At 60.4% G+C, this 12764-nt stretch overlaps 2 protein-coding genes across 2 annotated transcripts; both read left to right on the top strand.

The window, feature by feature from the left end:
* Nucleotides 1-4565: 4565 nt before the first annotated feature.
* SLS55_002702 (uncharacterized protein) lies at nucleotides 4566-6911 on the top strand (the record flags this gene model as incomplete). Its single annotated transcript, XM_066774183.1, has 2 exons — nucleotides 4566-6483; nucleotides 6544-6911. The coding sequence occupies 2 exons, from the start codon at nucleotides 4566-4568 to the stop codon at nucleotides 6909-6911; spliced, it is 2286 nt and encodes a 761-aa protein (XP_066636750.1).
* Nucleotides 6912-8778: 1867 nt separating this feature from the next.
* INO1 (Myo-inositol-1-phosphate synthase) lies at nucleotides 8779-10434 on the top strand (the record flags this gene model as incomplete). Its single annotated transcript, XM_066774182.1, has 2 exons — nucleotides 8779-10239; nucleotides 10294-10434. 2 exons carry the CDS (start codon nucleotides 8779-8781, stop codon nucleotides 10432-10434), a joined length of 1602 nt encoding a protein of 533 aa, XP_066636749.1.
* Nucleotides 10435-12764: the final 2330 nt, after the last annotated feature.

Below are 12764 nucleotides of genomic sequence, written 5' to 3'. Positions count from 1 at the left end.
CACCATTCCCCAGCCCCACACCGACGAACGAACTGGGAACCGTTGTCGCCGTCGCCGCCACCACCACCATCCCTCCACATCTCGCGACAATGACCAGCTCGGCCCGGGTGGTGCGAGAAAGGGAAAGAAAGAAAGAAAGGCGAGAACAAGTGCGTCACGCGTCTTCCCCGTCCCTTTATTATTTCCCTCTCCCCCTTCCCTTCCCTTCCCTTCCCCTCCCCTCCCCTTCTCCTCTCCTCTCCTTATCGGCCGAGGCACGCCGCCGTCCGTCGAAGGAGCGAGTGAGCGTCTGTGCGGAAAGCACCGTACCGGGGAAGCTAGTGAAAATGGCGGCAAGCACGCACGCAACGCACGCACGCACGCACGCACGTAAAACCCCCGGATCTGCTATTCTGCCTATCTATCTATCGTATCTGCCTGCAACCCACACGCCAGTAACAATTTCCGTTGCGTCTTTTCTTCTTCTGAGGCAAGGCAAGCAAGATAAGCGCGGACGCTCCGAGTGGCCGGCGCATCGGTACGTGCAATGTGGAGCAAGATCGGTGGTTGGGAGGGGTGGGGTGAAGATAGATGGCATGGGATGATGGGTATCCACAGGAGAGAGCCCATATTGCGCAAAAATTTGTCTTTATACGAGATGGCGTTTTCTGGTTACCCGATGGATTGGATTGGCGATGCTGGGCCGGGGCGGGTCTGTGCTTCCCGGAAAGTTTTTGGGTGGCGTTCGTTTCTTTTTTAGCAGGTCCGGCGGAGCTATCTATTTCTTGGCAGCCGGGGCTTCCTTCAGCGCGGTCTGTGTGTGTGTGGCGGGCTGAATTATATAGTGGTGTGGAGTGCGGCGGAGTTTTGGGAAAAGAGAGGTCACATTGCGTCTGATATAGTAGTTGGCAGCTCTGCTCTCGCGACATCACAGTGGACAGGAGGCAGATGAAACGGACGGCCAGTGGCAGTGCCAGCAGCGTTTGCTGGCCAAAAGGAGTCTCGAGGCGATTGCCCGAAGAAAGACAACATCACGAGGCGGCCACGGTCGAGGGCACGAGTCCTTTCAGTTCCGTGAGTGGGTGGGTGGTTGGTGGTGTGAGAGATTCCTCGCAATTTATCGGCCGGCCAATCAGACAACTCGTTCGATTTGGTCAAAGCAGAGCGCTGCGCCTTTACCATTAGTCGAAAAGTCCACATGATGCTTCGACATTGAAATTGGACCCTGAGAGAGAGAGCTCCAATGACATTGGGCCAGTATGCGTGATGTGTCTCAACTGAATCACCGTGGCGTTTGTCGTGGGAATCCCAGACTCGGCGGACAGAGGCAGCCACGGCTGCACCGATATGACGCGTTGAACCGCGCGGTTTGTCTTGGTGGACAGAAGGAGCATGGAAAAACAATATAGCTAGTGGTTGACAGGTTTGGGGGTGAAACGGGTTTCGGGACAGGGTAGAGGGTGTTTCGTCATGGATCGGCAGTCGCGTCGGCTCCAAGATCCGGAGCCGGGCCCTTGCCCTGGCCGACTTTGATTAGACGTTAGCCTTACGCATATTAAGAACGTCACCTTCTGCCTTCCACCCCGGTCCGGCCGGATATCGTCGAGATTGGGCACGTAGAATCAGGCATCTGCTGGAGATATGGGTAGAAAGAAACTCAAGCTAAGGCGCAAGCGACGTTGGAAGTAGATGAAAGGGAAGATAAGGAGGTGGGAATGCTCCATCTTCTTTGCCGAGTACGATGAGATGGATATTGTTGTAAAGAGCAGGGCGACCACTGCGCGGGAAATCCGGAGACCAAGGGTTGCGTCATGGGACCCGTTCACCCACGAAGGGACCGCGCCAGCACACCGCATCCTCAGGCAGCGGGAGCAGGCGCAAGCGAGAACGGACAGAGCCGCGAAAGGCGTCCCCTATTGGAGGCCTGAGGGTACACAACGCGCAAGCCGCAACCGCTCTCGCTCCTACGACTCGCATATCGAGCCGTGAGGGCTTGGCATCCGGAGCATTCGCCTCTTTGGAACGGCTGTGAAGAAAGAGCGCATGACGGACATGGCAAAGGCGCTCGATCCCATCGACGAAAGATGAAGAGGTGGGGTGCTGTGAGATTGTGAAACAGAGAGTGCGGGCCGGGGACACTCTGACCACCGGTTCGGAAAAAGGAAGACGGCATTATGGGTAGATCCCGACAATTACGCGGTGATAATGGACGACGTCAAGCCATAGTGCCGAGTCTGAAGGAGGTTGGTAGTTCAGCAAGAAAAGATCCCTCCATGTCAACTTTCATCTGCTGGAGATGAAAGGGCGGCAAAGAGAGAATCGAAATCAAAACAGGGTGTAGGAAAGTGAAGGTGTCAAACACGCGCGTGATACGAGCCTGCCGTGGGGTGCAGATAAAGATGGGCGTGGTATTTGGAAACTGGTAGGGCAATTTCCATGGCAGTTGTGGCTGTGCCGTTGGAGGCCGTTCCTGGGGGTTCGACCAAGTCCGATGTCAATTTTGGTGAATGCCGACGAGGCAAGGCAAATGCCATGGCAACATGCGCGCCCGGCCCCCTTTCCATGCCTGGTGACAGGAAAGAAAGGGATAGCGGTAGCATGGTGGCCGCTAAGGGGGGCTAGACAAGGCTTGTTTCTCTGGAAAAGACCGGCGGCGGTCCAAAGGATTCGGGTCAGGCCCGAGTGAATGGAAAAGGTTGTTCGATCTCGGCGGTGGCTGCCCGCTAGAAGCTCGCGGATTGTCGACGGAAGCACTCAGGGCCAGGCTGGGGACCGGGCGACGATGCTAGCCCCAAGCAACGTGGTCAGACAGCTGTTTGATGTCGCGTGGTGCAGCACGACGGTTGCGCAATGCGAAGCTGAGGAGTGGCTGTATTGGTGGAGATGTGTCTCAGCCCTGCCGGCAATCGGCGAGCCTGGACGGGACGGAACCGGGGCGTCGAAGCGGATCGCAGCGCGCCCCCGAGGCCGTTCTATTGCCTGCGGCGCGCGTGACGGCGGTCGAGGCAGTCGGGGCAGGCTGGCTCGAGAAACTGGAGATGCGGAGAGAGGCGGTGCGCGTCATCGTCGCCACTCTGAAATGGCGATGGACACCATGTCCTCGCTGTGCTTTTGGTGATCTCCCGCCGCCGAGCGCGACAAGGGGCCCGTGACGGGGCGGAGCAGAGGCACAGATCTTACGTAAATGGGTTGAGAACCCCCTCAGACCCTCAGACCCTGATTTATCGCGCGGTTGTATCGCGGAGCGTGCTCCACGAGCTGCCTTCCCCACAGCGAGCACGCAGCCGGCGAGCGGTGTGATGGGACCGCATGCGCAGTGAGGCGCGAATCGACGATGCGACGATCACCCCGGAGACGGCCGCCGCGTCGCACGGCGTGGGCGGTTGCGGCGCGTCGCACAGGCGGTTGGAAGCTTCGAATGTTCGCACGCGGCTGCAGGTACGCGGCTGACGTGCAGGAGCCCGATCTGGCAACGGACGCTGGCGTTTCACGAACAGCAACGGAAAGGCGCGAGTCAGGGCGCGCGCTTTCGGGCAGCCGGCCCCGGCACATGACGGCCCCGGCGCCGTAAATGAACATCAGCAGAGGCCGATCAGGGGCGCACACTGCGCTGCTGATCGCGATGCACTACTGCTATCTTTGAGCGAGCCACCAGCCGGCCGCGGGGCTCAGCCTAGTTGTCGCCTAGCGCCGCCAGCCTCTCCAGCGACCTGACTGCTGTCCACGGCCCGCTGCGCTGCCGGCTCCTGCGCGCTCGCAAAGGGTCCAGCAAGCCGCGCCACCCGCCGCGGCCTCGAAAGCGGCCGTCGCGATGCCTCAGGCGCATGAGGCGGGGGTTTTGGTGGAGCCGGTTTCAGTGGGTTGATGCGAGCCTGTCCGGCGCACAGCTCGAGCATCGCCTGTCGCAAGCGCGCCTGCGGCAGCCTCGCAACAACGGCCGCACAGGACACCACACACCACGGCGACCCTGGCTAGAGCGCCCGCTCAAGGATCAGCCCCGGCCAGCAAATGAGCGAGCAGGCTGCGGTCTGTGCGGCCAGCTGTCCTGCGCCAGCCCAGAAGCGCCCGCGAGCTGCATGCCTCCAGTTAACTGTGAGGCGCCCGCACACCGCGTCGACGCAGCTGCCGGCCTCCAGCATAACCGCCCTCAGCGCAAGCCCAGCGCTGCCTCTCGTTTGCAAAATCCTGCTCGCGCGCCTAAGCACCAGGCGCCGCCGACACACGCTCTCTTACGCTCCACCGCTCGTTCTGTCTCACGCCGCGCCAGCAGGGGTGTCTCGTGTGTCATTTCACACCCGGCCATCCACGCCCGTTCCTTCCCTGCCAGACCTCCCACCACCCTCAATCCGTGCTAGCCTCTGCCGCCTCCCGCTCGATCCAGCAGGTCGCCCCAAGTATTGACCTCTGCGTCCTCCGCGCACAGAGAAGCACCCCATAAGGCTGGACGCCGCTCCAAAACGCGTTCATGCTCCCGCCTCCCAGTCCTGTCCTCCTGTCTGCGCACCATTCTGCCTAGCCCTCAACGGCCGCTCAACTCCCAAGCAGGGTTTCCTTGAGTGCCGCGCGCCTCGCAAGGATCATCCATCATGGCGGACACCGAGAGACCCATAAGCATCCTGCCATCCATCAAATGCTCCGACTGCGGCGTCGAGATTGAGATCTCGAAAATGGCCGACCATATCTGCGCTGGCCCGGCGGCCGAGCCTGAGCCCGTCGTCGCACCGCCCAAGGCCACCAAGAACTTCTTCGACCGCGCCGCCAACAGCATTCGCTCGTCGACGGCACACCTCAAGACCGGCCGTTCAGCACCACAGCTGGGCATAGACTCCGGTGTCGCCAGTGAGTACTCAATCCTCCCGATCGACATGCCAGAGTTAACAGTGTTTGAAGACAAGCCCTTCGCCGGCCGCGCCCAGGCCACTCAAGATCCCTTGACCCCAAACAGCAATCCAAACTCCAGAAGTCCGTCGCCAGCTTTTCTTAAGTCGTCAACAGCCTTCCGGAAACAGCCCGGCCTGGAACCGAGAGCTTACAGTCCCACTTCTCCAGATCAATCGAATATCGACCGCGCGAACTCTCCGGACCCCATCAGGAGGCAACCCACCCCGACCCATGACTATCCTGAATCCGACCCCAGTCTCGCCCCTCTCAGCCCGCGGCCCAATGGCAGTGACAGTGTCTTCTCCCGCCTTAACACGCTCGCGTCTGGCCCGTTCAATGTGAGGGAAAGAAAGGCATCATTAAGACCTGAGATGGCAGAGGAGGCCAGGCCCAACTCGTCGCACAAGAGAACTCCAACAATGAGCAGCTTGAGAAGCAGGTCAAAGTCGCGGACTTCGAGCCGTGGGAGCAATGCCATGGGTCATGAGCGCCAGCCGTCGGTAGCCAGCACAGAAAGATCTCGCTCATCCATCCGCTCCAGTGGATGGCCGGCGCCGTCGCCTGCGCCAGCCGAAAATGCTGGGAAGCGCGCTCCGCCGCCGCGACCAGCGCGTCCTAATGAGAACGTGGATGCGTTTTTGGAGAAGTTACAAGGGGAGGCTAACCAGCCCTCGCTGGCTGGGCTGATGAGTATGCGCTCGCAAATCGTTCCAATCCAAAGAGACAACAACGGCACTGCCAACAAGGCTGCTATCTCGCTTCCGAGAAGGCCATCAGAGAAAGTCCCACCTCCTCCACCGAAGTCTCTTGCGCGAAACATTTCGAATTCGTCGACGAATGAGACGCCAGAGTGGTGGGACACGCCGGACAAGGAAAAGCCGGCTCCTGAGCCTAGCCAGCATGGAAGGAAGCCATCAGTTGCGGACGAAAATGCGAAAAGATATCCCCGCCGGACATCGAGCCGCAACATCAGTCTCAAGGATTTGGATCTTGGTCCCAAACCACCCGTTCCTCAGCCCCCGCGACTTGAGGTTCGTCCTCGCGGTTCTCACGCACCTTCCGACTCCGGTTCGTCTGAGGCCTCCTCTGGCTACGACCATCGCAGCAGCCGCTCTACTCCGCCAACCTCAGCAGGAGCCAGCCCCATCAACGAGCCATTCAAGCCGTACAGACCCTTTGACCAGACTCCTGCAGCGCCGCGCCCGGGAACTTCCAGCGGACCTGCTCCCGAGATGCACAGGAAGACGTCGAGCATAAGCCGGCGAAACGCACCGGAAAGCTTGCCTCTGGACCCTCCCCAGCTTCGCACCGTTCCAGATGCACCGGAGTCCCCGATGGATCCTGCCATCCAGCGTGGCGTGTTTACTCCGAACCGGCCGTCGGACTCATCGGCGCTGCCGGAAATCCAATCCATTGTCCGGGATGACGAGAAGCCTCCTATGCCTCCTTCTCCTGCCGAGGAACAGCCGCCAATCAAGCCTCTTCAGCACACGAGGACGGCATCGCTAGGAAAGCGACCCGGCACAGCGGGTAAGGGGAACTGCAGAGGCTGTGGTGAAGTCATTGTTGGAAAGAGCGTCAAAGCGGCGGACGGAAGACTGACAGGCCGGTGGCACAAGCAATGTAAGTTTCCATGCCCAGTCCGTTGCGGAGTCTTCATTTCGCTAACCCGTGTCTGCACAGGCTTTGTCTGCAGGACTTGCCACTCCCCCTTCCAGACGGCCGATTTCTACGTCATTGACAACCACCCGTACTGCGGACACCATTACCACCAGATGAACGGATCCCTATGCCGGGGGTGCAACTACGGCATCGAGGGCCAGTACCTGGAGACGGAGAGGCGGCAAAAGTTCCACCCGCCGTGTTTCGCATGCGACACGTGCAGGATGCCCCTGCGGGACGACTACTTCGATGTAATGGGGGTCGTGTACTGCGAGCGCCACGCGTGGCATGCCGCCAGACAGACAGGCGGCGGCCCGCGCGGGATGCTGGCTCCAGGAGATCCCAGGCGCAACCCCGAAAGGAGGAGGACTAGGCTGATGATGATGTGAGCGACCCCGTATGGAGAGGGCTCGCATTGATCACCCTTATTTTTGGCGCGTTGCAAAGTATTGCTTCGACTCGACGCTTGGGCTCCGAAGCCTCTATTTACGAGGCGGCTCTTGGGTCATCTCCGTGCCGGTTCCAGACCGACCCACCCTTTTCTGGAAATCTCCCTACTCAGGCGATGGGGCTTCTTCGGGATATTGCATCGCCAAACCCTCGCTTATCTTTCACTCGACTCTCGGACCTCTCGCATCCATTGCATCTTCCGGCGCTCGCATCTTTTCTTTTCCTTTGTCGCTCAGTCCGATCATTCGAAGGTTCCAGTTTCCTTGCATGTTGACCAACTGCATCGCATCCTCCGGTTTCCATTTGAGTTATATACCCTTCTCGATATACCCCTTTCATCTTGGGTGGGCTCATATCTGGATATACCCTCTTCTTCATTTTTCCTTTCCAGTTTTGGCCATGGCTGCATGATGTTTCGCTACTCTTGGTCTTTTGTCGATGCCAGCGTTTGCATGAGAGTTCGGAGGGGGTAGGGGAGGAGTTTCTTGCGCAACGAGGAAAGGGAATCGCAGCCGGGGAAAGGGCTGGTCTAATGTCTTATCTGTTTGCAGGTGGATTTCGGGTGAATGGATGTCACGGAAAAGTTTTGGGATAAGGCGAAGAAGCGAAGGCGAATTTTAGCGTAGCTTGGAGGATAATTGAAACAACGAACATTCCAGTAAACAACGATGAGCACATACGTGGGCGACTGTTAGGTTTATGCACCTTGTCGTCGTCCCGTCGGCGCCACTCCGATCTTGCGGCGCACGCCGGTTATGCCCATGCAACGGTTCACCTCATGTCATGACGAGGTGTGAACGGAGCCCCGGAACCCCCGGCCTGGCGATTGGTTGTGAGTGTGCGGTTTGCGGCTAATAACATTGACGCATACCCGCCGGAGTTATGGATGATTTGACACGCAGCAACAGCTGCAAGGCACAGGACAAGGGTCGCTTGGGAGCATGTATCGAGAAGGCACTGCAGGTTGCCAAGCGGCGCCGGCGGGCTGCGGCGTCCATAGGCAGCACACGCGTCAATAATGTGGTTCCTCCAACCGTCGGTCAGCAGAGGATCAACAAGACAGAGCCCCACCCGGGATGCAGTGCACGTGGGAGGCTCGCAAGCGCGCTCGCAACCGCGTCTTTTTCGAAGCTGGCGCGGGTTGTGGTTGAAAAAGGCTGGGCGGCCCCTGTCGGCGCAGGGCCGAGGTGTTGGTTTGGGCATGGCGCGAGGGAGCCGGGCGCCAGCGGATTCGACGAGCTGCAGGAGCTGCAGGACACGCCCGCGTCGACCCGTTCGATTCACCTTCACCGCGACTTTGCACACGCGCCGCCTTGATTAATCCTCCTCGCTCTTGCCCCATCCGCCAGCCGCTTGCCCACGGATGAGCACCATGCACGGCCCCCGACGCTGCTCTGCGGTGCCCCGCGCCAAACCCAGTGCCCCGCTAACCCGGCCTGCGTCAACGAACTACTGACCGGCGCCTGGCGTGAGGGCTATAAAGCGCTGCCTACCCGCTGCCCACCCGCTCCCTTCCTCCACGACCACCTTTCTCTGCCATCCGAAGCACCGCAAAGCGTGATTCCCACCCCTCCCCAAACCTCAACCACATATCACCCCGGGCCATTGCCCAGTCGTCACCATTTTCTCCAATCTCCTTAACTCGTAAGTGCAGTCGTCCAAGACCCAGGCAAGCAACGGCTAACCCTCTCCCAGCGTCCATCACCCCTTCGCCGGCCGACGTACTTCCCCCTCTGGAGGAGCGTCGGATTGCCCCTACATCCGTTAAGTCACCCACTTTAGCGGAAACCAAAGTCAACAGTCAACATGGCACCTCACGCTGAAGTCGGCTACGCGAAGGGGGATGGAAAGTGGTCGTCGAGCGCCACGCCCAAGGACTCGTTTGTCGTCAACTCGCCCAACGTCACGTACACAGACGCCGAGATCAAGAGCCGCTACACTTACCGCACCACCGAGGTCGACACCAAGGACGGCAAGTTCGTCGCCACGCCCAAGGAGACGGTGTACGACTTCAAGGTGGACCGCAAGGTCCCCAGGGTCGGCATGATGCTCGTGGGTCTGGGCGGCAACAACGGCACCACCGTCACCGCCGGTATTCTCGCCAACAAGCGCGGCCTCGTCTGGGATACTCGCGAGGGCCAGCAGTCTGCCAACTACTACGGCTCCATGATCATGGCCTCCACCGTCAAGCTCGGCACTGATCCCCGGACGGGCAAGGAAATCAACATTCCGTTCAATCAGCTGCTCCCGATGGTCCACCCCAACGATCTCGTCGTTGGCGGCTGGGACATCAGCGGCATGAACCTGGCGGATGCTGCGGACCGTGCCTGCGTCCTGGAGCCTACGCTCAAGAACATGGTGCGCAAGGAAATGGCCACTATCAAGCCGCTTCCCAGCGTGTACTACCCGGACTTCATCGCGGCAAACCAGGAGGCTCGTGCTGACAATGTTCTGCCCGGCGACAAGGCTTGCTGGGACCATGTGGAGAAGATCCGCAAGGACATCCAGGATTTCAAGGCTGCCAACAACCTTGACAAGGTGATTGTTCAGTGGACTGCCAACACCGAGCGCTACGCAGACATTCTGCCCGGCATCAACGACACGGCCGAGAATCTGCTGCAGGCTATCAAGGATGGTCACGAGGAGGTCTCTCCCTCGACCGTCTTTGCTGTTGCTTGCATCCTCGACCAGGTTCCCTTCATCAACGGCTCGCCCCAGAACACGTTCGTTCCCGGCGCGATTGAGCTTGCCGAGAAGCACAGCGCCTTTATCGGCGGTGATGATTTCAAGTCTGGGCAGACCAAGATGAAGTCGGCGCTCGTTGACTTCATGATCAACGCCGGCATCAAGCTCACCAGCATCGCGTCGTACAACCACCTGGGCAACAACGACGGCATGAACCTCAGCAGCCAGAAGCAGTTCCGCAGCAAGGAGATCAGCAAGTCCAACGTGGTCGACGACATGGTGGCGGCCAACAACGTGCTGTACGAGGAGGGCGAGCACCCCGACCACTGCGTCGTCATCAAGTACATGCCCGCCGTCGGCGACAACAAGCGCGCGCTGGACGAGTACTACGCCGAGATCTTCATGGGCGGACACCAGACCATCAGCATGTTCAACGTGTGCGAGGACTCGCTCCTGGCCAGCCCGCTGATCATCGACCTCGTGCTCGTCGCCGAGATGATGACGCGCATCCAGTGGAAGACTGCCGAGACCGAGTACGCCGGCTTCCACAGCGTGCTGAGCATTCTGAGCTTCATGCTCAAGGTAAGCTTTCGTCCTGGTCGAGGTGAGGTTGATGTCGCTAACCCGTCCTGGTAGGCCCCGCTCACTCCCCCGGGTACGCCCGTGGTCAACGCGTTGGCCAAGCAGCGCAACGCCATGATGAACATTTTCCGTGCTTGCGTTGGCCTCGAGCCTGAGAACGACATGACGCTCGAGCACAAGCTGTTCGCTCACTAAGCGTCGTGCCGCGGCTCGACTCCGAGAGCAATGTGCGGTGAGGAGAGGTTACGCGCTGCAATCCAACATCAGCGTGTGACGGCGATTGCCCGTGGGTGGCCATGACCGCGTGCTTCAACGCGGTGGTCGTGGTGGGCCTTTCTCCTTGTGTTCATCTCGTGCTTCACTGCAGCCGCTCTTTATTACATCTGAATCCAGAAAAGAATCTGCGCAACATGTTTCGTTTGCTTTGTGTGCGTGATGGTTGTGATGTTGCCTAACGTGTGTTTCGCTAGCGCCGTTTTGTTCCCGTCGATGCCCACTCTGCGCTTCACTTCACTTTGCACATTTCACTTCGTGCCTCACTCAACCCACTCATTTCCTCATCGATCGCCTGACTTCCCCGCCGCCATGCCATCGCAATCAGCCTCCATCCAATCTTACTTCCCTCCTCTCCCCTCACCCGCACGATCTCAATCCTCTGCCCAACCACCACCACCCCACACCAGCAGCAGCAGCAGCAACCACGACCCCAGCTCTCCCCACCATGCACCGTCACCACCTCAACCTCAACCTCAACTAACACCCGCCTCCTCCACCACCACCACCACGGCCTTCACCCCCGGCGACGGCTTCACCCCGTCCGAAATCTCGTCCACCAACTCCACCACCGATTCCATAGCGTCACCTTGGACCGCCCCCTTCACCCCACCGCACGGCGTCCCCTACAAAGCCGTCTCGTCGCTGAAAGACCTCCGGCCGACGCAGAATGCGGCGGACGAACGCGTGTGTTTCACGGGGAGGGTGTTGAATGTGTATAGCCCCCCGCCACCGACGGCGACTACGCGGGGGAATATGCCGATGCCGAGAGGCGCGGCGGGGTGCGTGAGGTGTGTGGTTGGGGATGGGGATGGGGTTGTTGTGGTGAGTTCGTGTCTGGTTTTTGCCTCTGGTTTTTTTTTTTTTTTCGGGTGGGGGGGGGGGGGGGGGGGGGGGGGGGGGGGGGAGACGGGTTGGGGTTTGGCCCGAGAGAGAGACGGGACGACGATGCTGATGTTGATGATGATGGTTGTTGTGGCGTTTTAGGTCCGCATCTGGCACTTGAGCCGCCCTTGTCCGCTGCATCTCGGCTCGCTGGTCACCGTCTGGACTACGCACGTCACTCTCGGCGGGGCTGGTGGTGACGGCGGAAAGTCGCTGACGCTGTATACGAGCATTTTCCCCGAGCGCGAGCGTGGCTGCCATGTCCAGATCCATCCGGACGGCGTGGAGTCGAATCGGGCGAGGTGCCGTAGGCCGCTCGGAGGAGGAGGCGAGGGCGGATCAAGCGAGCAGCTGATGACACTGGCGGCGTTTGCGAACGGCGGGTACAAGAAGGCCGATGCGAAGGTGCTGGTGTGCGTGAAGAGCGTGGGCGCGAGGAAGAAGGGTGGGTTGTCCCCTCTCCCATCCCATGCCGCCTCCTTCTCCTCTCCTCTCGTACTTTTTTTTTCTTCGCCCTCAATACCCACCATCATTCATCACCACCACCACCACGGCAAACGCAATGACGCGCAGAAGATCCTCAACTAACCTGGGGCTCCCCCTCTCTCTCTCCACAGTCACCCGCAAAGACGCCTGCACAACCGCCACCACGACAACCGTCCACCTCCTCGACCACACCTCCTCCAGCGCCGCCGCCGCCCTGTCCGAAGCCTCCCTCACCCTCTGGGACGCCGCCGCCGCCTCCCCCTCCGCCGCCTCCTGGACCCCCCACACCACCATCCTCCTCCTCACCCGTCCCGGGTGCCGCGTCTCGTCGCACTCCCCTGCAACATCCAATTCCTCCTCGTCGTCGTCATCCTCGTCATCGTTCGTGCTCTCGGGCATCGCGGGCGGCAGCGGAGAAGGCTCACCGACGCACCTCCGCCTCTCCCTCACCGCCGCCTCCCTCGTCGAAATCGATCCCGCCCCGCTGAGGGACGCTGAGTGGTTGCGTGGTTGGGCAAGGCGGTTGTTGTTGCCGGCGGCGGCGGTGGCTTGTACGGTTGCGTGGTGTTTGTCGGAGGAGAAGGAGGGGGAGTCGTTGCCCTTCCCGCCGCTTAAGGAGATTGAGGGCGCCGAGGAGAGGGTGTTGTATCGGCTCGCGGATATCGACGAGGTTGCGCGGCGGCGGGGGCGGCTGGGACTGGGACTGGGACTGGGACTGGGGCGACAGCAGAACGGCGTCGACATCGTCGCCGATCCGGTGGTGGGCGCCGAGCCGCGGGGTGGGGGGAAGGAGATGCCGACGGTCGTCGTCGGTTTCGTCAGCGTGGTCCTGACCGGGGTGAATCTCGTCGAGCTGTTCCGGCGCGGCGCGCTGGCGTGCG

This window comes from Diplodia seriata (assembly GCF_021436955.1).
Source record: "Diplodia seriata strain FDS-637 chromosome Unknown scaffold_2, whole genome shotgun sequence".
NCBI classification, from domain to species: Eukaryota; Fungi; Ascomycota; class Dothideomycetes; order Botryosphaeriales; family Botryosphaeriaceae; genus Diplodia; species Diplodia seriata.
The sequence above is the reverse complement of the archived record's forward strand: the minus strand, read 5'-3'. Positions and strand labels throughout refer to the sequence as shown.